Genomic DNA, 27,115 nt, shown 5'->3' on the forward strand with positions numbered 1-27,115 from the left:
TCTTTGCACAGTACATAATGAGACATTGTATTCGTTTGAAAATGTACAGAATACCACATGACTTTGTTGTATAACAGGAACACAGTATTGTAGGTCTTTATAGTTCCCAACAAAACCAAACAAACAGAAAAAGATTTGTGGTTACCAGATGGGGAGTTAGGGGAGGGGAAATGGACGAAGGCAGTAAAAAGGTACAAACTTCCAGTTGTAAGCACTAAAGACATAATGCGCAACATGATAAATGTAATTAACACTGCTGTACGTTCTACATTAAAGTTAAGAGAATAAACCCTGAGTTCTCATCACAAGAATAAAAGTTTTCTATCATTATAATTTATCTAATGGCTGTCCACTAAACTTACTGAAATAATCATTTAGTTATTAATAAGTCAAATCATTATGCTAACATCTTACAGCAGAGTACTGTATGTCTATTATATCTCAATAAAACTGGAGTAAAAAACTCATTCTGGGAAAACTGCTTATAGGATCCAATAGCCACATTTTTTTAAACAATTCTTAAGCACTCAGTACATCTTTTATTTGTAAATCAATAAATACATATGCTACATCAAAATATTTAGACAATCAAGACTGCATTAGTAATCCATGTGTATGTTGAATGAAATTATTTGCAGCAGTTTGAATGTTTTGTAAGGAGCATAATTATTGAGTTACATTCTAAATGTACAGCTGTCCTTCAGTATCCATAGGGAATTGGTTCTAAGATTCCCCCTGATCCCTGGGATACCAAACTCTGATGCTCAAGTCCCTTATATAAAATACTATAGTTCTGCATATAAACTTTGCAACGGTTCTCCTTCTCCCATATACTTTTAATTAAATCTCTAGATTACTTAGAACACCAAATGTATCACAAATGCTATGTAGTTGAGAGGGTACAACAAATTCAAGTTTTCTTTTTGAAACTTTCTGGTTATCTTTTTCCTATTTCCAAACCAAGTTAAAATTCATGGATGTGGAACTCACAGCTATGGAGAAGACTATACGGTGTTTATAATCTTTTTTCTCCTCAGAGATCAATTCTACTTAGCCCTAGCTTAAGTGTTATAAACCCCAAATTAAGCTTTACTCTATTTGAGGAACACTCTTTGGCTAAGTACTGATCCATTCAGTCATCACCTACCTATCTATATACATGGGTAAGTTGTATGTGTGTGTGTGTGTGTGTGAGGGGGTTATTTTTAAAGTTTAATACCATATTCTATAACTGGCACACAAACTTGCTGTACAAAATTACCACTCAGTTCTATCTTAATCATAGTTCAGTTGATTTTATTATCCTCACTTGAGTATGTACAACTGTCATATATAGGAGAAAAACACAGGGACCTTGTAAATCAAAGTTACTTTCACTATTCTGTTGAAGATTTAATATAAATCAAGATGTTATTCTACAGTTTGAGAGTTATTTTAGAATTTTTTCTGTTCTGTTATTCTTAAAACAATGTATAATTTTTGGACAATTTAGAGAGGTTATGACATTTTCGGCTAGTATAAAAACAATCTGTTTAGTCTATCCCTGACAATATCCAAGAGACTGGTGAATGAGAAATGTGTAAGTGCTACTCATGTAGCACCAATATTTTTTTTATCTAGAAAGAGTACAGTAAATCCCCTACATACAAACAAGTTCTGTTCTAAGAGCGTATTTGTTAAGTCCAGTATGTTCCTTAGTTCAACTGAGTTAGCCTAGGTACCCAACTAACACAATCGGATACATAGTACTATACTGTAATAGGTTTAAAATACTTTTCACACAAATAATACATAAAACCACAAAAAAATAAAATTTTTTTATCTTACAGAGCAGTACCTTAAAAAAATACAGCAGTACATTATACTAGTACAACTCAGCTGGTACACAGGGACTGGCACCAAGTGAACAGGCAAGAAGAGTTACTGACTGGAGGGAGAGGTTGGGGCTGAAGGATGGCCAGCAACCGGAGACAGAAGCGGGCTGCAACTGCACTCATGCTTGACGCTGATGGCACAGGCTCTGGCTCCTCACCAGATTCAGCTCTATCTACCCTCTTGGAGAAACGATCCAGGGATGTCTGGGTGGTAGCTGTTTTTTCTCATCATAAAATGACATGGTAACACTGGACTGCATTCTGAATGGCTGCTGCGACCTTCTTGTTCTACGTTTAGCTCCTGTGTCTCAACAATGAACGGTGCCTCCTCAAAGAAAATCCCCATGCCATTTCCTGTGTTGTGAACCTCTTTGGTTCTTCAGCTATTTTTCCTCTTGTCAGTCCACTCTCTCAACTGTTTTCACTTTCGTGCCCAGTTACCACTTGGTGCTTCTTTTTTTTGGCTATATGAAACTTTTAGTATTTTATTCATTTTGATAGTTTTCCAGTATTGGTAAAAATAATGGCCATTATAAATAAGTATAAAATGGAAGCTGATGAAAAAATAACCCCAAGTCTTCCTTGATTCCCACCCTCCCACCAAGAAATTAGGTAATACATAACAAATATCCTTTTCAGACATTATCTTTAAGCATATATTCACTTTGTAGTGGTGGATGGTCTAGTTGCTAAGTCATGTCTGACTCTTGCAACCCCACGGACTGTAGCCTGCCAGACTCCTCTGTCCATGGGTTTTCCAGGCAAGATTACTGGAGTGGATTGCCATTTCTTTCTCCTCACTTGGTGCTTCTCAGCAGTAACAGCTATATCCCTCCTGCTTTTACACTTGCTTCTGGACATCCTGAGCTTGAAATAAAAAATACTGTACCACTGTACTCTGCGCAGTAGCGTACAGTAGATACAAAAGCACCGGCTGCAGAGGATGGATGCACGTGACAATGTATAAGACACATGAACTTAGTGGCTGAGTATGCAAATGCTTGTTTGCATCTTTGAAAGTTCACAACTTAAAGGCTGCAAATCTTCACACGTAGGAGGCTTACTGTACTTTAAGTCTCTCTGAAAGACTACAAAAATGACGGATTAGAAGGTTTAAGAGTATCTAAAATTTAAATATTAAATCTTTCACAGGAACTTTTTTTTTTACATGAAAGGTACTAAACCCAATCTAAATTACACTGAAAGCCAAATATAAATAGCAACAGAATAGGCATTTTCCTAAAAGGAATAATCACTATTGGGAGAGATCTACATGTAAGGTATTATCTTGCTTTAATACAGCTAAAAAAATAAAAATAAATTTCAGGTCTAAATTTTTAGGCCTATAATATATAAGTCTGTTTTTACAGGTAGTTCAACTAGGGGAAATAAGTTAGCACAATCATTTGAATTGGTTGCCTACATACTGGACAGGGCTTATTCCTTTTTTTTAACTTCTTTGCACAGGTAAAGCATGCCATGAGATGTCCTGTTTTGCCATGGACGATGCAACCATTTTTAGGTCGACCCTGGCAAATCACACAAGGTTCAATGGCATTAAGGGGAAAACTAGACTCCATACTTTCTTCTTTGTCTTGTGTTTCTTCTCTCTCAAACTCTTTGACATCTTCTTGGCTACTATAAATGATGCTATTAGAAGTCGATGGCTGAGAATAGTCCTCACTTTCTTGAGACAGAGAAGCTTGTGTGATTTTATCATCATTTTCTTCAACACATGATTCTCTGGAATCACTGACCGTAGATTTCTTACAGTCAGGGACATCAAAGCCCTCGTCTTCTTGCATCAAGTCTCCTAGTTTGGCTTTCTCAGACATATTCCCTTTATCTTTTCCTTTATCTTCAGGAAGCCAATTTTCACGAAGGGCCCAACATCTGTTGCAATGAGGTGGAAGGGGAGGATTCATTTCATTGCATGAAGTACACTTCCAATAGTCCTTCAAGGAAACAAGAGAGTTAGCTTCTATAACTCTTCAATAACCAATCCAGCAATGCTAACAACTTGTTCAATATGTCTAAGGCAAAATGTTTATCATACAACTCAAATTTCAGCATTTCATGTTTTATATAAAACAATGTCTTTCCTCAAACACGATCTTGTAAATACCTATTTTTTCCAGCCAAACTATGCTGAAAACTTATAAAATGAAAAATGTATTCACCATGACCTTAACATGTACCTCGGTTGGTGCATTTAGTGTGTGTGTGCTCAGTCGTGTCCAACTCTGCAACCCCATAGACTACTGCCCATCAGGCTCCTCTGTCCATGGTATTTCCAAGGCAAGAATATTGGAGTGGGTATTTCCTTTTTCAGGGGATCTTCCTGACCCAGGGATCAATCTCACATCTCCTGCACTGGCAGGAGCCACCTGGGAATCCCTAAGAAATGGATATACAGTGTGTGTGCGCTCAGTCGTGCCCAACTCACTGTGACCCCATGGACTGTACGTAGCCCACCAGACTCCTCTGTCCATGGAGTTTTCCAGGCAAGAATACTGGACAAGCTGCCATTTCCTACTCCAGGGGATCGTACCAACCCAGGGATTGAACCCGCATCTCTTGCATCTCTTGCACTGGCAGGCAGATTCTTTGCCACTGCACCACCTCCTTTGGTTTAAGCCAAGTGCTATGCTATGGGATATTCTCTGTAGAGGCCTGTACCCACTCTACTCCCTTAAAAGCTCAGATCTGATACCTTGCCCAGAGTTCACCAAATCAATCCAGACAAAACTATTATCCAGTTTGCCACTGACTAAATCTCTTTTAGAAGTTCTATAAAACCAGGGTTCAAATGAGTGCTCCTTAATTTCACCCACAAAGGAAACGCTAAACGTTCTCGGCAATCACCACCAGCTAAACTCTGCCATCCTTGTCACTAGCCAAAATGCATGCCCTTACTTGTCTATCCTTTTCTGGGTTCTCATCTCTGTAACTGCTCACTGCTTCATCCTTATTTCAACTTTATTTCTCAAATCTTTCCACCCATGATGCAATTTGGTTAACAAACTCCACATCACAAGTCTCTTCACTGAACTATCCTTATCTCCCTGCCTTAACAGAAGCACTGTTCTTGCCTGAAACACTGTACGTGTAAAACTTGCCCTATTGGTCCCATTTATCTTGCCATGAATAATATAACCATTTTTAAGTTGCCTGACAAATAACAGAAGATATTAGCAATAAAGGTCAAGACCAATCATCCTCCCACACTGGTTCTTTCAAGTTGTAAAAGCAGGGCTCTACTAAATGATAAAACCAAAGACAAAGGTCTTGTAATGTGGGAGGAAGGAAATGGCAACTCACTCCAGTATTCTTGCCTAGGAAATCCCATGGACAGAGAAGCCTGGCAGGCTACAGTCCATGTGATTGCAGAGTCGGACACGACTGAGCACACAGTAGAGGAAAGTGCTTCAGGAGTTTGATAAATTGTAAGACCTATGTCTAAAATATTTAATTCAACCTGACATCAAATGAGTCAATTAGTTATTTGAATTATTTTCTAATATAGTATAGTATTTTCCTAAAGTTTTATAATTTCTCTTTTGCTTTAACTGGATAATAATTGTTTCTATCTCGGAAAACAGAGAAATGAGATTTCCTACCTAAATAAAAGGCAATATTAAAAACAAAAATTAAACAACAATATTTAATTTAAAAAATACACATTCAATATCTCAAGAACTCTGAGGCATAATGTAAATGTTTAAGTCCAAATTTAATAGAAAATCCTGTATTTTCTAATTTGAATATGAAAATATTTATATTTGGTAAGACTGGCAAAATGTTGGTAAATGTTAGAACTGAATGATAAGTACAAAGGAGATACACTGTACTATTCTCTATGCTATATATACTCAAAATCTTCCGTAATACAGTTCTTTAAAAGTTCAAATTCCAGCACAAAAAAAAACTAAAGAGTAGCAACAGATTCCAACCCAATAAAAGAACAAAAACACTTCAAAAGTCATTAAAACTTCATAATTTTAACTTTATAAAAATTATCTCATGTCAAGAAGTAGGAGACTAGATATATTTTTTTAATCTTGATCTCAATGCTATTTTTTGATTCCTTGAAAAAAAAAAATGTATACTTACAGCTAAGGAAATTTCAGGATCTTCTTCAAATGAATCTGTATCACTCTCGCCTGCCTGATACACAGTAACTCGATATACCTAAAACAAACAAAACAACATTAGCATCGATTCATCATCTTTCTTCTTCAACCAGTAAGACCTGTCAGTGGTAATAAGTCCTAAACAAACAATATGTACTACAGTCGCAGGACCCTCTGAGGGATACCTAAAGCTGCAGATACCTAAGTCCCTTGTGTAAGACTGCACAGTATCTGCATACAACCTATGTACATCCTTCTCTATCCTTCAATAATTTCTAGTTTGTTTATAATACTTAATACAATGTAAATATAATGTAATAAGGTGTAAATGCAACATGAATGCTATGTAAACAGTTGATGGCTCACAGCAAATTCAAGTTTGGCATTTTGAAACTTTGCAGGAATCTTTTTTTTGAGTATTTCCAAGCTGCACTTAGTTGAATCTGCAGATATGGAACCCATGGTCCAACTGTGCTATATATGAGAAATCTGAGACAAAGGTCACATGGAATAAGTGAATACAAAGGCAGAGAAATAGACGACAATAAAATCCTCACCCACTACTGTAAAAAGTCAACACAGAGGATGTTTAAAATGAGTAAAGTAAAAAATTCAGTACAAGCAGTTTTGTTTTATAAATATGCAGGTATTAAATAACAGTGAGATAGCTAGAAATGTTCAAGCTGGTCATTTCTAGGAAACAGATCTGGTGGTAGTATGTGACTTTAATTGCATGATTTTTATAAAAAGTAAATTAACAGTGAAAAGAGGAGAACTGGATTAATTTTAAAACGAGCAGACTATTATAATGCTCATTAAGGCCTACTGACTTCTTGACACTGTATTTCTAAAAATATAAGTAAGACAACAAGGAATTACAAAACCTCAAGTCCACAAACCAATATTCTAGTTTGAATAAATCAAGAGTCAAAAATTGTGATGTGAAATCTGATAACATTATTTCAACTTCAGTTAATGAATATGGAACATATATAAGAATTTTAGAATATAATCAGAGAAAAGAAAAAAACTACCTCATCATCTTCATCTGAGAGTTCTTGTCCTTCTTCACTAAGGCTATAATCTTCTGAATCAAGAGACTCAACTTCGAATTCTACACTGAATTGATCTGAAACTGAATCCTGATCCAACCAATCACCTGAATGTTCACTTACACCAGCATCCAGATCCTAAAATCAGGGGCAAAAAAAGATGACTTAATGGACATTACCTGTAACAGCTTAACTCATCCCCAGTGCACCTAATTTCCCCTCAGTCCGATTCTACACACAGACACCAGGTTAAGCTTCTGAGTTACGACTAGATAAATATTTTCTCCGTTCAAAACTCCATTTAAGAAAAAGGCCAAATTCCCTTGGCATTCAAGAAGGTACACACAGTAACATCTATATTAACATTTTCATGTTTTCTCCAACTAAACACCCTGCTTCCCCTTCACTAAATATGAAAAATTAGCCAGATCCAGACTGTTTTCTAAACCAAACTTCAACTTCCACACAATTCCTCCCTAACTGGAGTAACTTGAGTTTTCAAATCCTGCTCATTCTTTTTTGCCAAAGGCTTTGTCAATACTGTAACTAAAAAAACACTCCCACCTTTAATCTGTGCTACTCATATTATTTTCACACACAAATTACACAAAACATAATTTTGCATGCATGTTTATCTGAATTACACATACTTTTAAGAGTTAAGACAATTTCTAATCATCTTTGTATTTTGATCATAAAATAATTATGATTTATATTTAATGAACTTTGAGAATTTCTTTGGAAGAGCTTTCATATATAATTTTTTAAATTTATTTTAAAAAATTTGTATCTGCTCATGTGATTCCTATTTTAAAACTCTGATTAACAGCATAAGAAACTAAGACCTTCAGTCCTGTAATATCTGCCATCAGTGGCTAAGGGTAAGAACATACATAAAGCAGAAGGCTAGAAACAGAAAAAGTACTTTGGTCTAGTATTCAAGATACATACATTCTTATTTTAGATTTGCCAGTAAGCGCCTCAAGCTTAGACACATTCAGTTTGTAAAGGCCACAACGATTTCACCCATGAAACATGAGTTTAATCATTTATAAAAACAAGGTATATTATTTTATAACCACCAAGGTCAAAAGACCAAAATATTTTAACTCATGATGTTAGGAAAACAGTAGTAAAAGTAACATTCAAATTGCAGTTCTAATTCCTAAAAAAAAAGGGTGGGGGGGGCCTCTATTAACAATCACACTAAAATCATAAGTCAAATCAGAATACAGTAACTATCCATCCTTTCACAGAAAAAGTTGGCCCATGCTGACCTAGGGGGTTCTCTGAAGAGAGCAAAATTTAAGGTAGTTTTCAAAAGTTTCACCTGATGTTCAAAAAAGAAAAACCTAGAAATTAAACACTGTGTATTTAAAAAGCATCAGACAGCCTTGATCGGAAAAAATATTAAAATCTGTTTTCCTGAATTTCAATTGTGACAATTATTAGTTATGTGATCTAAAGTTATTTGAAACCCCCAAATCTTAGTTTTCCCATCTATAAATGGAGTTTGAGGCTGCTGAGGTGACAAAATATGGTAATTGCCTAGTATAGAGCCTAGAATATAGCCTTAGTTCCAATATTTTGAACCCAAAACAAAGAAAAGATGGGAGGCAAAGGCACTTTCCTTTAGCTCCCTTCACAAACGGATGAATGACAATACCAGACAACCACCCCATGTGAGAGGAGCTAAAATGAAGAGGGAAAGAAAAAAATCAACCCAACCAAAAGCTTCCACAACTCGGGACTTCATCTGAAAACCAACAGAATTTTATTTTAATAAACAGGATTTTTAGAAGAGAGCGTAGAATAGGACTAACCAAAAAAAAAAAAACAAAAACAAACAAAAAAAACAAACCCTCTACACTGCTTTGGTTACAAGGCAGTATTTCAGGTAGAATGAACAAAAACTTTAATATCACTTAGCTAGAATTCTGAAATAACTTTAACAAAGACTGTAAGTTTAAATGGGGCATAGTTATTGTATTAAAACCATCTGTAAGGAATAAAGTTATCCAAACATGAAGTTCATGACACATCAGTTTAATGTAAGTGAGTGAAATTGCTCAGTCGTGTCCGACTCTTTGTGACCCCATGGACTGTAGCCTACCAGGTTCCTCAGTCCATGGGATTTTCCAGGCATGAATACTGGAGTGGGCTGCCATTTCCTTCTCCAGGGAATCCTCCCGACCCAGGGATTGAACTCAGTCTTCTGCATTGTAGACAGACGCTTTACCGGGTGGATTCAATTTTTAAATCACACATAGTTGCTCTCAAGAACCTATCTTTTCCCTCACAGCATTTATTGACTGTTTAAATTATTTGTTTGACTGCCGATGACCTATCTCCCAATGAGAGTAAGGATCATATCCACCTTGACTACTACTGTATCATTACTGCCAAAAGGAACCTGGCACAGAAAAGGCACAAATATCTACTGAATGAAGAACTTGCTCTTGGAGGAGAGCTCATCATGCCATCTAGTGGCCTATACAAGTAACAGCGCTATTAAATATTATATCTAGAGGGTACATCTCTATCAATAACATCCCTGCTTCAGAAGAAAAAAATGCAAAGATAATAAAGTAACAAGAATACATAAAAGAACATAGTTACTATCATAATTGGTTCATTTCTTTACATATTCTAGAAAACTATAAAACAATCACTAATATGCAGAATGGCCATGAGACATTGCCATATCACAAATAAAGATTCCAATTTTAAAGACAAATGTTTAATGACAAGAAAATATTCCATTTGTTAAGTGTTCTTGTTGGCAAAAACTTTACAAACCTTCCTTCAGTGGTATCTTAAAAACATTAGTGCTGGCTAATACTGGGATTATTCTATCAGTAATCAAAAAGTACTGATATTTTCCCATCATCCATGCAATAATATACAAATATTTCATGTCCTTAGTAAATACTTTCCCTGATGTCTAGACCTACATATGGCAAGTGTGAAGATGAGATTACAGCTGAGAGCTGTAATAAGGTATTTTTACTATAAATATTCAAGACAAAATTGTTTAGAATTCTAAGATTATCTTTGGTGCAGTGGCTCACAAAGATTCTCCAATATGTATGGTGGCATCAGTAACTATTAACATTGGTATGAATTTTACCAACACACTCCAGTGCAACTCCATTATCCTCCACCCTTTTCACCAAACCTGGGTTAGGTGTAGGGAAGATCTATCAGTTCAGTAGCATCGCTCAGTCATGTCCAACTCTTTGCGACTCCATGAACCGCAGCATACCAGGCCTCCCTGTCCATCACCAACTCCCGGAGTCCACCCAAACCCATGTCCATCAAGTCGATGATGCCATCGAACCATCCCAACCATCTCATCCTCTCTCGTCCCCTTCTCCTTCTACCCTCAATCTTTCCCGGCATCAGGGTCTTTTCCAATGAGTCAGCTCTTCGAATGAGGTGGCCAAAGTATTGGAGTTTCAGCCTCAACACCAGTCCTTCCAATGAACGCCCAGGACTGATCTCCTTTAGGATGGACTGGTTGGATCTCCTTGCAGTCCAAGGGACTCTCAAGAGTCTTCTCCAACACCACAGTTCAAAAGCATCAATTCTTCAGCGCTCAGCTTTCTTTATGGTCCAACTCTCACATCCATACATGACCACTGAAAAAACCATAGCCTTGACTAGACAGACCTTTGTTGGCAAAGTAACATCTCTGCTTTTTAATATGCTGTCTAGGTTGGTCATAACTTCCCTTCCAAGGAGTAAGCGTCTTTTAATTTCATGGCTGCAATCACCATCTGCAGTGATTCTGGAGCCCAAAAAAATGAAGTCTGACACTGTTTCCATTGTTTCTCCATCTATCTGCCATGAAGTGATGGGACCGGATGCCATGATCTTCGTTTTCTGAATGTTGAGCTTTAAGCCAACTTTTTCACTCTCTTCTTTCACTTTCATCAAGAGGCTCTTTAGTTCTTCTTTGCTTTCTGCCATAGGGTGGTGTCATCTGCATATCTGAGGTTACTGATATTTCTCCCAGCTATCTTGATTCCAGCTTGTACTTCCTCCAGCCCAGCATTTCTCATGATGTACTCTACATATAAGTTAAATAAGCAGGGTGACAATAGCAGCCTTGACATACTCCTTTTCCTATTTGGAACCAGTCTGTTGTTCCATGTCCAGTTCTAACTATTGCTTCCTGACCTGCATATAGACTTCTCAAGAGGCAAGTCAGGTGGTCTGGTATTCCCATCTCTTTCAGAATTTTCCACAGTTTATTGTGATCCACAGTCGAAGGCTTTGGCATAGTCAATAAAGCAGAAATAGATATAGGTGCCCAATACACTACCAGAGATCAGTGGAAAAATAACCCCAGAAAGAATGAAGGGATAGAGCCAAAGCAAAACCACCACCCAGCTGTGAATGGGACTGATGATAGAAGCAAGATTTGATGCTGTAAAGAGCAATATTGCATAGGAAGATCTATAGCTTCATTTGAAAGAAAAAAAAATTACCAAGTGTATAGCATCAATCATACGTCATGCACGTACATTCTGTCTGAATGCCTATTAGGAATGCCAGAACTAGACTTTAGAGGATTACCGGATTTGATGGAGTTCCTGTCGATTCACTGCTACTGCTTCTTTCACAACATATCTCCCTTATTACACACAGAGCAAGGCTTTCATCAAAGGAAAGGGAAATATTATCAGATTTGTGGCGCTTTCTCTGTCGTTCACCAGGTAATTCATCTGAATTTTCTTCTGAATATGTAAAGAAAAACAATTAAATTGCTATACTGTAATTTACTTAAAAATTGAGCTGTCTTAAGTTACCTATCTGTACTAAAGCTGTTTCAATGAAATTAAACAGAAAAATAATGAATGCTTCAAAAGTCAACACTTTTACTGATCTGTCCAACTGATGGCAGAACATTACATTTTTAAAAAATGTTTCAGGACTTCCCTGGTGGCTCAGACGGTTAAGTGTCTGTCTACAATGTGGGAGACCCCGGTTCAATCCCTGGGTCAGGAAGATCCCCTGGAGAAGGAAATGGCAATCCACTCCAGTGCTATTGCCTGGAAAATCTCATGGACAGAGGAGCCTGGTAGGCTACAGTCCACGGCGTCGCAAAGAGTTGGACATGACTGAGAGACTTCACTTTCACTTCACTTCAGAACTTTATCCAGTCACAATTAATTTAATCCATCTAGAGTTTTTACTAACAAGTCTTCAGATTTTTCTATCAAACTTTAAGATAAAAGATTTCAAAATTTAATTTACCTAGAAGATATTCTTAATGTTTCAGTTTCCTTAGTACTCAGTATTTTTAACAGGAATCACAATTAACAAAATTAGTCCATTTATTTATTTGGCCATGTGGGTTATTCATTTATTTATTGGGCCAGGTGGCATGCACGACCTTAGTTCCTTGACCAAGAATCCAACCTGTACTCCCCGCAATGGAAGCTCATAGGTTTAATCACTGGACCACCAAGAAAGTTCCTGATCCATTTTATTTTAAATAAGAAATTATCTCTAACTTAAACTCAGAACGTTACCAAATCTGTCAGGAATATAAATGAGTCCTACCTCATATCAGACATAAAAATAAATTCCAAGTGGATTAAAAAACCAAACACAAAGAATAAAACCATCCAACTATTTTTATATAAGAATGGGAAGGGTGGGAAAGTATAATGTAACACTACAAAGCCCTCAAGAAAAAGATTATCAAGATTAGGTTGTTAATTAAAACTTAATAACAATATAAAATACAATAAATAAAAGTGAAAAGGCATTGTCAAACTAAAAAAGAACTGCAATATATATTAGAAAATAGCTAATATCCATTTACACAAAGTCTTCCTGCCAATCAAGTAAAAGACAAGATTTTTAAAAAGTCAAAGGACAGTTCAATTCATAAAATACAAATGACTAATAAATATGAAAATATGACTTATCTTCTAGCAATCAAAGAAATGCAAACTGAAATGAGACACCATTTTCCGCCCATGAGAATGACAAAAACTAAAACAAGAAAGTCTCAAGAGATTTGGGAGAGGACTTTTTATACACTACTGGTAAAAATCCAAAACAGTGTAACATTTTATGGGCAGTTTTTCTATCATAGATAAATACCTACATAATCATTTATAAACATATGTGCAAGGGTGCTCACTGCAGCCTTACATGTTAAGTACCTGAAAGAGTTATGAGATTTAATAAAATATAATCCTAATCTGTATGCCTGAAACAAGTACAACTCATACCTCTGCTCATTCCATTTCCCTCTTGACCTTCCTGGTCAGAAGTAATCTCTTCTTCCTCTGAATTCCCAAAACACATTTATATCCTCTAAGATCACAAGTTTCTGATGTAAGTTCTTAATCATGTTTATACTATTAGAAAAGGTGACCTTGACTGAAAGATGTGGGCTAGAAGGGTAAAACCATGCTGTTGATGCATATTTTTTCAAAGTCCAGAATATCTTTTTAACTCTATTAAAAAATAACCTTTGGGGCTTTTTCTGATTATCAAAGTGTTATATTACTTATTGTAGAAATCTCTTAAGAAACAGAAATTTAAAAGTAAATCATCTATAATATTACTATTGAGATAACTACTACTAACACTTTAGTAATTTTCCAGCTGTCATTAAAATTTTTCTTCTTCTTAAACATACCTATTATCACACTATATGTATAATTTGGGATTGTTTTCTAATTTTTTTTTTGGCTGCACTGCACGGCTTGCAGAATCTCAGTTTCCCAACCAGTGATCCAACCCAGGCCCTAGCAATGAAAGCATCAACTCCTCACCATTAAAAAAGAACTGCAGAACCACTAAAAAATGACCGCCAGGAGCTGTTTTTGCTTAAATATTCTTTTACATTATTTTTAATGTCTGAGAATATAGTGTCCATAATATATGTTCATCATAACTGAACTATTTAGTCCACAAATCTGAGCACTGGCTTCTGTCTAGCACAGTGCTAGGCAGTGGGTGTAAAAGTGAAGTCAGCCATCATCCTTACCACCAGAGGAGGTTTACATTCAAACAACAAGGCAACCAAAACACAAGCATTTACAAGCTATAATGAGTGCTATGAAGGAAACAAGCAGAGTACCAAGGAAAAGAGTAACAAAAAGGGATCCACTTGTCTGGGTGGTTAGAAGCAGGCTCTCTGAGAAAGTAATAATTAAGCAAAAATTGAAAAATGAGGAGTTGGTCTTGCAAGGCTGAGACAGAAGAATTCCTACAGAAAAAAAATTAGGTGCAAGCTGGAAAGAATTTTGACTTGTTTGAGAACCAAACAATCAATGTAGCTGAAACACTGAAGGTGGCGGAAAAGGCCAAAAACCAGAATAAAACTAGATCAGGCCTTGCAAGCCAATGTAGAAGTGTGGGTTTTATTTGAAGGTTAATAGCTTCAAAATAGCTAAAGGGGATCTGGCATACCACAGTCCAGTTTACCTTTCATGATCCCTTTTGGTACTATGGTAAAGGACAGAAACAGAAACTAGAAACAGAAAATCAGAAGCTGCTGCAGTGGTCCAGGTAAGAGATGACAATGGCCTGGACTAGAGTGATGACATTCTCTGGCATCATGTATGTTTTCAACTATGCATAGTGCTTTAATTAATACCTCTACATATAATCTTTGAATTTCTGACTATATCCTTAGGAGAGGTTCCTAGAAGTGGAGTTAACCATGATAATGTTAAGGACCCCAAGCCTTTTTATAATTCATAAAGGTCAACCAATTTATACTGACTGACGTACCGCCGGTGTATTAGTGTCAACACGTAAGTTAGCAAGCATTTAAAAAAAATTATCTTTGCTAATTTGAAAGACCAGAAAGACATCTTTTTTGCATTTTTTTGTTGTCTATAAAGCTAAATCACTAAAATCTACCCCTCCTCATATTTATTAGTCATTTGTATTTACTATGAAATTTGCAACTTGGATTTTTAATACTGTTCTTATTGATTTTTTAAAACTTTTAATATAGTAGAAATAGTAACAGTCAAATTTTAAAAGTAAATCTATTTCAGTATGTTATAATTTTTAATTTATCTTTTAAACTCATTTAGTATTCATTTTGGCATAATGTACAGATGTAATTTGATTTCCACCCCACCCCACCCCCAGCCCCAAATAACTAACCATTTGTTCTAGTCCTATGAATTTAGTAAGACATCCTCTGCACTTTCTGCCCTTCACCCTCATGTACAAAACTCTACCCTGAGTTTATCTGTATTACTTCACTGATCTGCTAAATTCTTTTTTTTTCACTTGAAATATACAGTTTTAGTTATTATGACTTTCACTGGGTAACAGCCTCCTCCCTCTATTCTTATCTCTGTTAAAAATGCTCTCGGCTATTTTCTTTACCTCATCTTCATTTCTAAGATGCTACTTTCTGTTTTTAAACTCATTGCTATGTTTTATTTATTAGAAATAACAAATACCTTAACTGTAAAGGTGACTAAGAATGATGACTAAAAGAGTTTAAATCCTTGCCCTCTATTATGTTGATTAGCAGAGAGCCAACTATAAAATATAGGACACAGGAAACTGTGCCCGCTGTAATCAACCAGAAACGTTGCCAAGAAAACCATTTTTAAGCCAACTAAATCATATAAAAATAAGAACCTCAGAAATTCATTCACATGAACCAAAATAAGCACAATTTAAGTCTAAACGGACTAGTATCAGTAAAAAATGAAAAATGAAAAGCAGTTTGAAAGTGCCAATTAAATATTCATATATACCTGTCTCACTAACTGCTCTCCTTCTAGATGAGGTAGATGGTCTAGAAACCATATCTGAAGATGAAGGTTTCTCTTCCTGTAGCTCTTGCACAAGGTCCTAAGCATTCAAGGGAGAAACAAACAAAAACCCACAAACTTATAACATCAGGAAGCTAAAATTACATTGTTTTAAACAACCTTCCCCAATTTTCAAGAAATATCATTGTAGAGTGAGTTCGTATCAATATTACCTTTTGATTACTCCCACCTTCAAGGTGACACCTGTTATCACTCACAGATGTGCCTGAATCTGATGGTTCTGATAGAAAATAAAAACAAAGAATCACAAACTAGGAAAGGAAGGGCTACTCAATAGATGCTATCTAGGACAAACTCCTTATACAGTTTAACTTTCAACCAACATTGAACCTATAGTCTCCCAAGTGCCATCCTGTGCTGGATACTAGAGATGTAAATAGATAATTCATTTTAATATAGAAGATACATAAGAATCATCATAAAGTACAATAAACACACTGAAAGTAGTAAAGTAATGGAGAAGATGGGAGTATGGAGTAATGATTATTTGGCAGAGATAAGGCAAGGTCTGAGTAACAAAGAATCAGGAAAGGTTTCATAGTTGAACATATGAAAATACAACTGGGAAAGGCTATTTCAGACTGAGAGCCCTGTGTGAAAAAAGCATCCAGAACTACAGGATGCTTTAGAACTACAGCTACTTCATTACTATAGGAATGTAAGCAGATCTTCAAGGATCCTGCATGTCTTGCTAAACAGCACGAAGATATCAACAAGCAGTATGCGTGCCACCAACTGCAAATCACTGCATCCTTCTCAGCTAATACTTCACATTCCTCCCTAAGCCACTCACCATTAAAAAGGTTTAATCTAAGAAATAAAATTGATCTGCTAGTTCACAGGAAGTATTTTGGCCAGCGAGTAATAAGAAGCCCCTAAATGTTCCTTTTTTGGCCACCTCATGCGGAGAGTTGACTCACTGGAAAAGACTCTGATGCTGAGAAGGATTGGGGGCAGTAGGAGAAGGGGATGACAGAGGATGAGATGGCTGGATGGCATCACTGACTCGATGGACGTGAGTCTGAGTGAACTCCGGGAGTTGGTGATGGACAGGGAGGCCTGGCAAGCTGAGATTCATGGGGTCACAAAGAGTCGGACACGACTGAGCGACTGAACTGACTGAAATGGTAACTTTAAGCAGAGGAGTGACAGCTCACTCTGTCAAAACAGAGGAGAACGGGCAGTGAAACCAGTGTTAGCAACTGTAATTACGCAAATGAAAAGCATTAAAGCCTAAACTAAGACATGGAAAAAAGGCCAATTCCAGAGAAATTTAAAAAGGTAAAAACCAACAGAAACCTGGTGTCTAATACACAAGACAAGGGAGAAAGGAGTTAAGAAGGATTCCAAGATTCTATCTTGGGTAGATAAATGCATGGCATATCATTTACCAAGAGAGAAACTTCAGATGAAGAACAGATTTGAATGGGAAAATAATCAACTGAAGTGGGTAACTTTCAGGTAGGTAGGTTTAGTTTGTATGTGGATGTATAGACCTGTCACAGCACAAGTCAAAATTTCAGATATGGAATATATACAATCACCAAAGATCATAATCAAATACCCTTTACTACTCCCTTGGAAACATTTCACCTTAACAGTGAAGCCAGGTCTGAGTATTAACATTTTGAAATGATATGCATTATCATTAAAAAGTTTCTCTTTTGTATTATGGGTAAAGGTATTATATTGATTTTAAGTTGTCCATATGAATAGGTTATATTTTGTTTTAGTGTAAGAGATGTTATAAAACAGATGTAATAAAAGGGAAGTACCAAGTATAATAAGGTTGAGAACCTTATTATAAAGGAGTTCTGAAGTTAATTAAGTAATCTAAAACCTGAAACAAACTCAATCTAAATAACACAGGAAATCTACAGGTTACCACTTCATTAATATAATTTTCCTAGCAATCAACAAAGGTTTATTTAAATGAATGAATATATCAAGGATAATACTTCAGAAAACTGAAAATACTACAATAGATACTATAACTATAGTTGTTTATTTGCCTTCATTTGATTTCAAAAAGTGCTCTGTAAAATAAAATCTCAAGTTACCAGCCTAATAATTACTTCTATTCTAGGATAAGATGGTGATGCCCTTTTATGGGTCTTAAATCCTAACTTTGGAAGAATAGGTATTCAATTCAACACATTTACTAAAAGACCTTATTACCAAACACTCTACTATGTGACGCAGATTGCAAACCTGAATAGGACACAAGTGTGTAAGCAAGTAAGGGTAAAAAAGTAGTATAACAGTAAAATCTAATATGGAATAATAGGAGCTCAAAGGGGTGGTCAGTTCATTCTGGAAAGTAAACAAGCTTCTGAGAACAGTTTTTTATTACAGACCAAAAATAGACTGTGAGAAGTCTGTGGTATATTGGAGCCAGCTCCTACCAACATTCCCAAGCCAAATGTACATTTCTTCCTAACCCCATGTTTGTAGTTGAAAACGGTCAAGGTGAGAGTATTTATATCATGAAAACCAGTAACCACAAATCAAGGCTCTTTCCCTGGAGACTGGGCTGTTAAACATTTACCACAATCTCACTGTACATATCTTTAAGGAATAAGAACCTAGTACTTTCATCAGATTATCAACGGGTTATGTAACCCAAAAATAACCAGTTAAGAACTACATCTAAAGGAAGGGAAGTAAAATGGCACTCACCTGAAACAACTGGTAAACAAAGCTTTGTCTATTATAAAAAACACACAAGAAAAGGGCCTTTCCATTCAAATGGTCCTACCTAGGTAGCTGGATTACTTCCCAAAGTCTTTGAATACACGTTTCAAGGTTAGATCATGTCTACCATGCAGAATCTTTTGAAATTATCTACCTTTGAAACAAATTCTAACTTGACATCCCAAGGTTTAAATTTATGTAATAGGATATAGTACAAATATGCACAAGAAACTGAGCATTATGTTATTTGTGCTCATATGTATTTCTTCCTGTTAAATTTACCATACCCTTACTATATACAATTAGAGCAACTTTTAAAGAGAATCACAATTATAAAATGTCTGCACATTCACAAAATGTCTTTAAGGTATTTTTACAATATATGGTTTATGGCATTCAAAATTAACTTACCTTGCTGACTGACTACTATCAAATTTCTGTAGATCATTGTATATATTTTCCTTGTAGAGAAAAAAAAGATGTACATTTTAAAATAAAAATATATTAAACTGGGCTGAACAGGACTTTTAAATGTATATTAGTATAAACTATCAGACTACAACCCAAATTTTAAATTATTACATTCAAGTACTGATAAACTCCTAGACACTAAAAAGCACCAAAATAATTAGTTGCACAATGATTTACATACAGCCTAATAATCACTAAGGTCTCCCTAGCTCAAAGATTTCCCATCTCCATTTCCTGAAACATGCATTGTTTAGACTTTAGCAAAAGTCCACAAAAACTGGTATGAACACATGAGGCAGGTTAACATTCTTATTTTCAAACAGAAATTATCTAGCTCTGGGCATAGAAGTAGACTGCCTTAAAAAGGTAGTAGGTTATGTAAAACCCAACACATAGGAACTTGATTTATAGTTTTGACTTTCATCAACCTGGATCAATCATCTAATGGATTTTCTTTCTTGATCTGAAAATTGAAAGATAAAATAGTATGCAGTCATTTAATACAGGCTGACTACTAGTCACTGTTCTAGAAATTGGGGAAAACAAAGAAGGAAATAAAAACAAATCTCTGCCCTCCTGGAACATAAGGAAACAATTCACTTATGCCAGTGCTCAATGAAGTCATGGTACTTCTTTTTTTCAAATAAATTAAAGATTTTAGAGAACACTTATTGGTCACAAGACATTTCTAATTCTCAAGGTTAAGGGGAAAGTGCCAATCCCAGTTAACTGTTTTCATCCTTGGGACTGATAATATATAGCTCCTTAAACTCACAAAAATCAATATTCCTATTCATATCTCATTCCCAAGTCAGTAGTTTCGCCAGTGTTTAACCTTAACACGTTAGACTTCAAGTCAAAAATAATTTTAAATCTGTACTTTCAGTATCAGAAATTACAGCTCCAAACATTATCAAAATTTAATACATAGTGCAAAATTATCAAGTTACTTTATAAAATTAAAGCTTATATTCCAAGGCCAAGTATAAAATAAAGTATTAAACATAAATGCTTTGTCAATGGAAAGATGCTTATGTTAGTTTAACAGCAAGATGAAATCAAAGTATATTCACCAACAGTCAAAACACACCTGCGCATACCATCAAAATGATGAGTAAGAATACCTTTTGGTGACAAACTGTAGTCACTCTTCCCTGTCCTTAGCTTTCTCTCTTAATGTACAATAAAGAATATATATTTTTAAGTGTGAAGCTGTTTTAAAGTTATAAATATCCCAACTCAATTATCTTTTTAGCTGTAACATTACCGAGCCTTAAATACTAGAAGCCAGTTAAATGTTTCAGGTGAAAAGCAGTCATCTCATTAATTAAGATGCTGCAAAGAGACTAAATGTCCTAAATCAAATGAAAGGAATTCCGAATGTAAAGTAAGAATGACTGAAAAAAGGGTCTTCAATTCCCAGGAGAACAATTCTAGAAATGTTACTTGGGTTAAATGCAGCTGATTAAGTGTCACAATGGTATGACAAAGAAAAAGATCTCTAAAGTAACTAGAGCTCAGATTGTCTTTGGAAATGATTACAAGAGGTTTTTTTTAATATGCAGTAACTTGTAGCTAATAAATGCTTTCCATGTGCCAAACACTATTTTTTTTTTTTTTTTTTTTTACACACTGCTTCCTTATAACCTCTAGGATACTTATATTATTCCTACTTCATATCCAGGGGAAACTTAAGGCTTAACCCAATTTACCTAGTTTAACTGCTAGTAAATGACTGAGCTAGGTCTTAAACCCAAGCCTGTAAGATTCCAGAACTCAGGTTCTCAAACAATATGCTATAATACTATGAAATTAAACTTCAGTTATCTTTTATACATATTATAACAATTTTCTCTGACAAAATGGTGTGAAGATGGAGGTGAACTGCAATGTTTGCCCAGGTGGCATTTTATAGACTAAAGACTTACCTGTGCTCCTTCACAGAGAAGCTTGGGACTCCAAACAAATCCCCTAGAAGATCATTTGAACAATATACAATATGTTGTTGTTTTTCATCATATAATCGTTTAGTCATGATATACTGGCCAAGATAAAATATAACCTGAAATAGAAATACAATTTCTGAGCATTAAAGAAAATTAAATGTTTGTTTCAAATACACTCAATAACATCTCTTTTATCTGAAGAGGGTTAAACAACCAACAACCACATCAATAACCACATCTAAATAACAACCATCCTATATTCTTAAAAGAAGAAGAGAGCTGATTTTATATGTTCTCCTTTTAATTTGATGGAAGTAGAAACACTGCTTCTGATTTACTTAAACTCTAAAATGTGTCTTTGGCCAGGGGTTGGGGAGGGCAGACTTCGCCTTTGCCCAGATATCTAGGTGTTACTTATTAGGAAGAAACTAAAAGGCAGCAAAATGCAAAACCAATGATAACAATAAAAAGCTGCAGAAACAAAAACATCAATTAAAATATAGCAGTGACCTGGAGTCATTTACTAAATAGTTCTGGATACCATATAACTCAATAATCTGAGGTCATCACAGATGAGGAAGACAAGATAATGACCAATTAATTACATCTATGTAACAGCTGGGGATAACTCAATGCATGAAATAAGCCCTCAAAGATACCAACATAATGCATACAGTAAGTAACCAAAATAATGACCCTGAATCATACATATATGGCTAAATATTTTACAGTTTACAATGTAATTTTACGAGTACTTTCTCTTTCTTCTGATATTTCATAAATCATATGAGAAGTAAAAAAACCGACCAGGTCTTCTGACTTTTAGTCCAGTATTTCTTTCTTTCTACTACTCCATACCAGCTTTCATTACTCTCCCACATACCACAAAACAAAGATTCTACAACTGGAAACTGTGTCAGACAATACATACATCACTCTACACGGTCTAACACAAGCATTTTAAGTCTTTATCATGGTCTTGATCAATTTTCTCCTTATTTCTATCTGCCACAAGTCATATTTTTTGGTTTCCTTAACTGATTACATAATGATAACATAAGGTCAGACCCAAGTTAACATCCCTAAAAACATAATTTACCTTGATACTTCCCTGCAAACACCATCTATAGACTTAATTGGCTAAGCAGGTTTCAAACTTAAAGGAATATTTCTATGTGACTGTGGATCAGAAATAGTAGACAGTGAGAAAGGAAGAAGGAAGACAACCTAGACTCCTTCCACCAAACATCTTGTAAGAAAATTTCTGGTGTGGCTAAAAATGAAAAGGATCTGAAATCTCCTCTTGTCCACTATCCTGATGTAGATAAGGTACTGAGCCCCATAAACTGTGAGAGATGGGGAAGAGGCACATTTCATTCACATCAAATTTTGCCCAAGACAGCCCAATCTCTGTGAAAAGCACGCTTTTGTGCACAAATTTAAAGCTAGAGAACACCACATTGAAATGTATCCATTAAATAGAATGTATGTTCACGAATCAGCTCACCTCTCCCCCAGAAAGATCAGTATACTGTACTCAAGTATCTCTAGTGCAGAAGTTCTTAACTTGGGATCCATGGATGCCCAAAAAGTCCTTGGATAGAATTCAGGGGGTCCATTAATTTGGGTGGGAAAAAACCTGTCTATCTTTATTCTCACTACTTTTTAACTGAGATTTAGCTTTTCCTTCAAATATGAATACAGGCAACAAATCACAAAGTATTAACAATAACTGTGATTTTGTCGCCAATAAAAAAAAAATCACAAGCATTTCTCATATCATACTATGCTTGATGCAAACATCTGAAAATATCAATTATACTTACAACTTCCAAATTTATTAGATCTGTTGCTGAATTAAAGTGGTCATAAAAAAGCATGTATCACAAACTTGTTTACTATTTTGTTAACTGTATTTTAATGTAATTTTCCCACTGTAATCCTATATATTTTATTTCATCCATTTAAAAACATGATTCTGAGAAAGAATTACCAGTCTGAAAAGACTTTACAACAGTGCATCAAGTGGGTTAACAGCACAAAAAGGCAAAAAACTCCTATAGAGCCTCCCTTTGTCTGAGGTTCCCAGCTGAGAAATGAAATTCGAGTATAAACTGAATTTTCAGCTTCAAATTACAGTCTAAATGAGCACAATACTTAATACTACTACTTACTGAAAATCCCTCTATATGGCCAATTTCTCACCATGGCTATATGTAACTAGGAAGACTTTTTTTTTTTAAACTTAGTTCAGCATACCTCTTTCATAGTATAAGTGTCCTTCTGTGCACCAACAGACTTCAACAACTTCAAAAGCAATGGCTTTGGTCTAACCTATAAAGAACAAAGAGTTGCTATCATACTTTTAAATCATTCCAGAACCGAAAGCCCTGCAGGAAACTCATCCACAGAGAATTTCAATAAGGGTAGCAAACACAATGTCTAGCAACCTCACAAGGTTAGACCCCAAAAAGTCAGTCACAATGTCTTCACTAAATGTAACAGACTATGTAAACTGAATACCACAGACTGTGTTTGGAGAAAAAAATACTGGGACGGAATTATTATGCAAGTAATTAGAGGGCCCTCAAGTATTATCAGCTGTGATCAACATTCATGCCAAGGCAGTGAAACTCTTTTTCCTCCAGCTATTTCTATCACCTGCTTACTACCTTACAAGCTCAACTGTAAACTGAATACTCAAATGAGCTTACTGTAAGCTAAATGACAAAATCTGAGAGAAAAAAATAAATGTAATTTACAATGAGTCCCTTTACCAATCTTTTCTTTCTGCAGATTAGGTTCGTGAAGGTTAAGAACTTTAACCAAGCTGACAAGGATAATTAAGAGCAGATCTGAATATTGCAACTCACAACCCTCAATGGCAAGCCAGCATTTTCCTCCTACTATAGTATCACACTGACTTTTAGCTGGCTACGTTCCACATATCTACTTGACAAGCATTTTTTGGGTTTCTGCCATGAACCAGACAGTGCTGGTTATTGCACAAACACAAAAATGACAAATACAAAGAACAACCTGTATTGAAAGAGCCAGCCAACTAGATCAAGGGGTCATTTTTTTTCTTTAAAGAGCCCGACAGTAAATATTCTAAAGCTTTTCTCATCAGATAGTATGACTCGGAAGCATAAATAATATGCAACCAATGCATGTGGATGCATTTCAATAAAACTAGTCACAAAACTAGGCAACAGACCAAATTTGGCTCATAGCCTGTTGTTTGCTGCCTCTGATCTAGAGGATCTGCAAGTTGTATTGAAAAAATAACTGGCAAGGGGGCAGGGATGTAATGTGTTTATGTTCTTTCTCCCTATCTAATGCTCTATTAAAATCTTCAAAATCTTTACAGCTACGCAACCACCCCTACAGGCTGGCGCTTCTGCACCTCCCTTCAGTATACTCCAGTCCTATCTAACTTTGAAATCTGACAGCAACACAGTTTGGGATCTAATTCTCAAAACTAGATTAAGAAAACTGCCTGTTTCCTGCTAATCAACAGAACATTATTTAATAACTAAAAAATTTTAAACACACAATAAATGTAGTATTGAATCATTAATTGTTCTCATCATGTGTTTTTTCCCATGTGTTTACATTATGAGCTTTATTTTCAAGTTAAAGAATCGATTCTCCCAGAGAACAGTTATTTTTCTAAAATTTTGTTATATTAACGTCAAAGTATATAAAACAATGCAAAATGAAAAATCTCCAATGAAAAGCCATAAGCTTTTTATTAAGACTTAAAAGACATGCATTAATAAGAAAATTATTATAAAAAACACCAGTCTCTAATCTTACATAAATAAAATTCTAGATGACAAAAGAAAAGGCACTAGAAGAAAATACAGCAATATATTTGCATCATCTTGGGAGGGGAGAGTTCATCCAAGACATGATATGAAATTCAAATGGCAGCAGAAATCAAATTTTACTTAAAGACCACATAAGCAAAGTTAATTGTACCATTTATAAATGATAAAAACCAAATACACTTGAATCAAAGAACAGCTACAAATTATTAAGAAAAGCCAATAAGCCTAAAAGAAAAGTATACAGATAAGACCAAGCAAACCCCAAAAGACACAAATTCAACAAATGACAAGATGCCCAACCTCACCAAAGATTAGGGAAATACAAATGTAAACAATAATATTCCTTTGTCAAAACAATGGCAAAATAATAAAGTGATAATACTCAGTTTTGGCAGAGAGAGGTAACGCTTGTGTTAAGATATATAAACAAAGTGCTATTTGTAATACTCAAAAACTAAAAGCAATGTAAAAAAATCTATCACTGAAGGCATAAATTTTTAAAATGGTATACAAACACTGTGGATTACCATGCAGCTGTTAAAGAATTCTATAGATTTTATTTATTGACACGATGTTATTTGCCCAATATATATACATAAAATCCTATTTTAGCAAAATAAACCAAACAACATAATTAAAACTCACATGTACACATATATATGTGGATATGTACATACAAAAAGATCTAAAAAGTAAACATGAACAAAAGACCAGCATTTTCAGTTTTTACACTTTTCTATAATGCCTAAAATCTTTACAACAAGCATGAATTATTTTTGTGACTTTCAGAAACCATTTAAAAGTTAAATAATGACAGGTCAAAATCGAAAAATCAGTCACATAAACCGTAACTTCACCATCCATACTTAAGAAGATAATGAAACTGACTTTTAAATTCAGTTTGGTAAAAAGCTATGAAAATAAATAATGATGCTTACAATTAATTTCTGCTCCACAGTTATAGCTGAGTGGCAGAATTTAAGCTATGGACTATAATTTCACTTAAAAGAGCCAGGCTATAATTAGGGTCTATGGAATTTAGCAGATCACCTCATAAAATAACTTTTTGTTAAAGTTACACTGGAGACAGAAATACCAACCAGGGTCTCTTGTTCCGAAGCTGGAATCTGTGAGGTGCTTACAGCACCATCAGTAGACACAGACATGTTGGTATTGCACATTTGCCTAAGAGTAGGAAAAAAAAAAAACACGATAAAAACTTGAAATAATGAAACACCTGTTTTAAAAAAAGACAAAAATCATATAGAAATGAGACAAATAATGCCTTTACTAAAAGTAAAGCCGTTAGTAAGTGGGTCCTTACCTGGATCAGCATAAAGTGCTATATACGTATGTGACTACAGGTTCTCTCTCCCAAACAGCCAGCGAACACAGCTGGGAAAAGACAAAGTTTAAATAGCCCCAGCTGGAGACAAGTCAGGGCTTAGCTCCTTCTACTGCAGACTCGGAACGTGTCCGAACTTGACCAGCCCATCAGGAAAAGCTGAGTCAACCTGCCCACAGAACCAGCCCAATCTTGCCCAGACTCAGCGCCTGGGTAATAGAAGCTACCGAACAGACACCTGTCATTACTACGGCCCCGGGTCAAGAAGCTGCCCGCACCCGGCAGCTGCCCCCTCGCACATGACCTTTACCCCGGATGCCCGCGGAGCCCCCTCCCAAAACCCCCGCCCGCTCGGAGCGCGGCCCTAAGACCCCGCCCTCCTCCCTGGCGGCGACAGTCTCGCCTCCTTCCAGCAAAATTTCTACAAACCCACGTGCCCCGCGCCCCCCACCACGAAAACCTAAAGGCTGCGCGCGGGGCCGAGAGCGAGCCGGGAGACAGAAGTCAAAGAGCAAACCCCGAACTGCCCACGCGCTTCCACGCCAATACCTGATGCTCACTAATTGGGGTTTTCCGCGACTGGAGTCGGAGTTGGGGGGGGTGTCCCCGAAGCTCCCCAGTTTCCGTCACCGGGCGCGCGGAAGCCCGACGCCCCGGGCCTCGGCGACCATCCCACTCGCAGGGCCCTGGCCGGCGGGGCGCTCGAACGCAGTAGATCCGGAGAAAAAAAGAGGCTCCTGGCGGTGAAACGGCAGGACCTCGGTCAGAGGGGTGAGGGCTACCCCTCAGACTAGGCTTCTTGCTCCATTTTCCTTTCAGTTACACCGGGCCGCATAGGCCCCTAAACCTGCCGAGCTGGCCGAGGTGCGCCGGATGCGCGCCCCCTGCCGTCCGAGGGCACCACGCCGGAAGCCGCGGCCCATCCGGGCTTTT

At 36.2% G+C, this 27,115-nt stretch overlaps 1 protein-coding gene across 8 annotated transcripts; it reads right to left on the reverse strand.

Annotated features, from left to right (window-relative positions):
- Nucleotides 1-519: 519 nt before the first annotated feature.
- MDM2 (MDM2 proto-oncogene) lies at nt 520-27,086 on the reverse strand. Of its 8 annotated transcripts, none has more exons than XM_042246940.2 (12): nt 26,743-27,086; nt 26,162-26,232; nt 25,938-26,022; nt 23,264-23,338; nt 20,987-21,120; nt 18,999-19,048; nt 16,046-16,113; nt 15,816-15,912; nt 11,641-11,801; nt 7,042-7,197; nt 5,988-6,065; nt 520-3,829 (listed from the first exon to the last, which is right to left on the reverse strand). In XM_042246940.2, the coding sequence occupies exons 3-12, from the start codon at nt 26,016-26,018 to the stop codon at nt 3,254-3,256; spliced, it is 1,476 nt and encodes a 491-aa protein (XP_042102874.1). In that variant the 5' UTR covers nt 26,019-26,022; nt 26,162-26,232; nt 26,743-27,086; the 3' UTR covers nt 520-3,253. The 8 variants fall into 8 exon arrangements, with proteins under 8 accessions (XP_042102874.1, XP_012029986.2, XP_042102875.1 ...); XM_012174596.5 differs by having other exon boundaries at nt 26,732-27,086; XM_042246941.2 differs by lacking the exon at nt 26,162-26,232.
- Nucleotides 27,087-27,115: the final 29 nt, after the last annotated feature.

Source organism: Ovis aries, chromosome 3 (genome assembly GCF_016772045.2).
Source record: "Ovis aries strain OAR_USU_Benz2616 breed Rambouillet chromosome 3, ARS-UI_Ramb_v3.0, whole genome shotgun sequence".
NCBI classification, from domain to species: domain Eukaryota; kingdom Metazoa; phylum Chordata; class Mammalia; order Artiodactyla; family Bovidae; genus Ovis; species Ovis aries.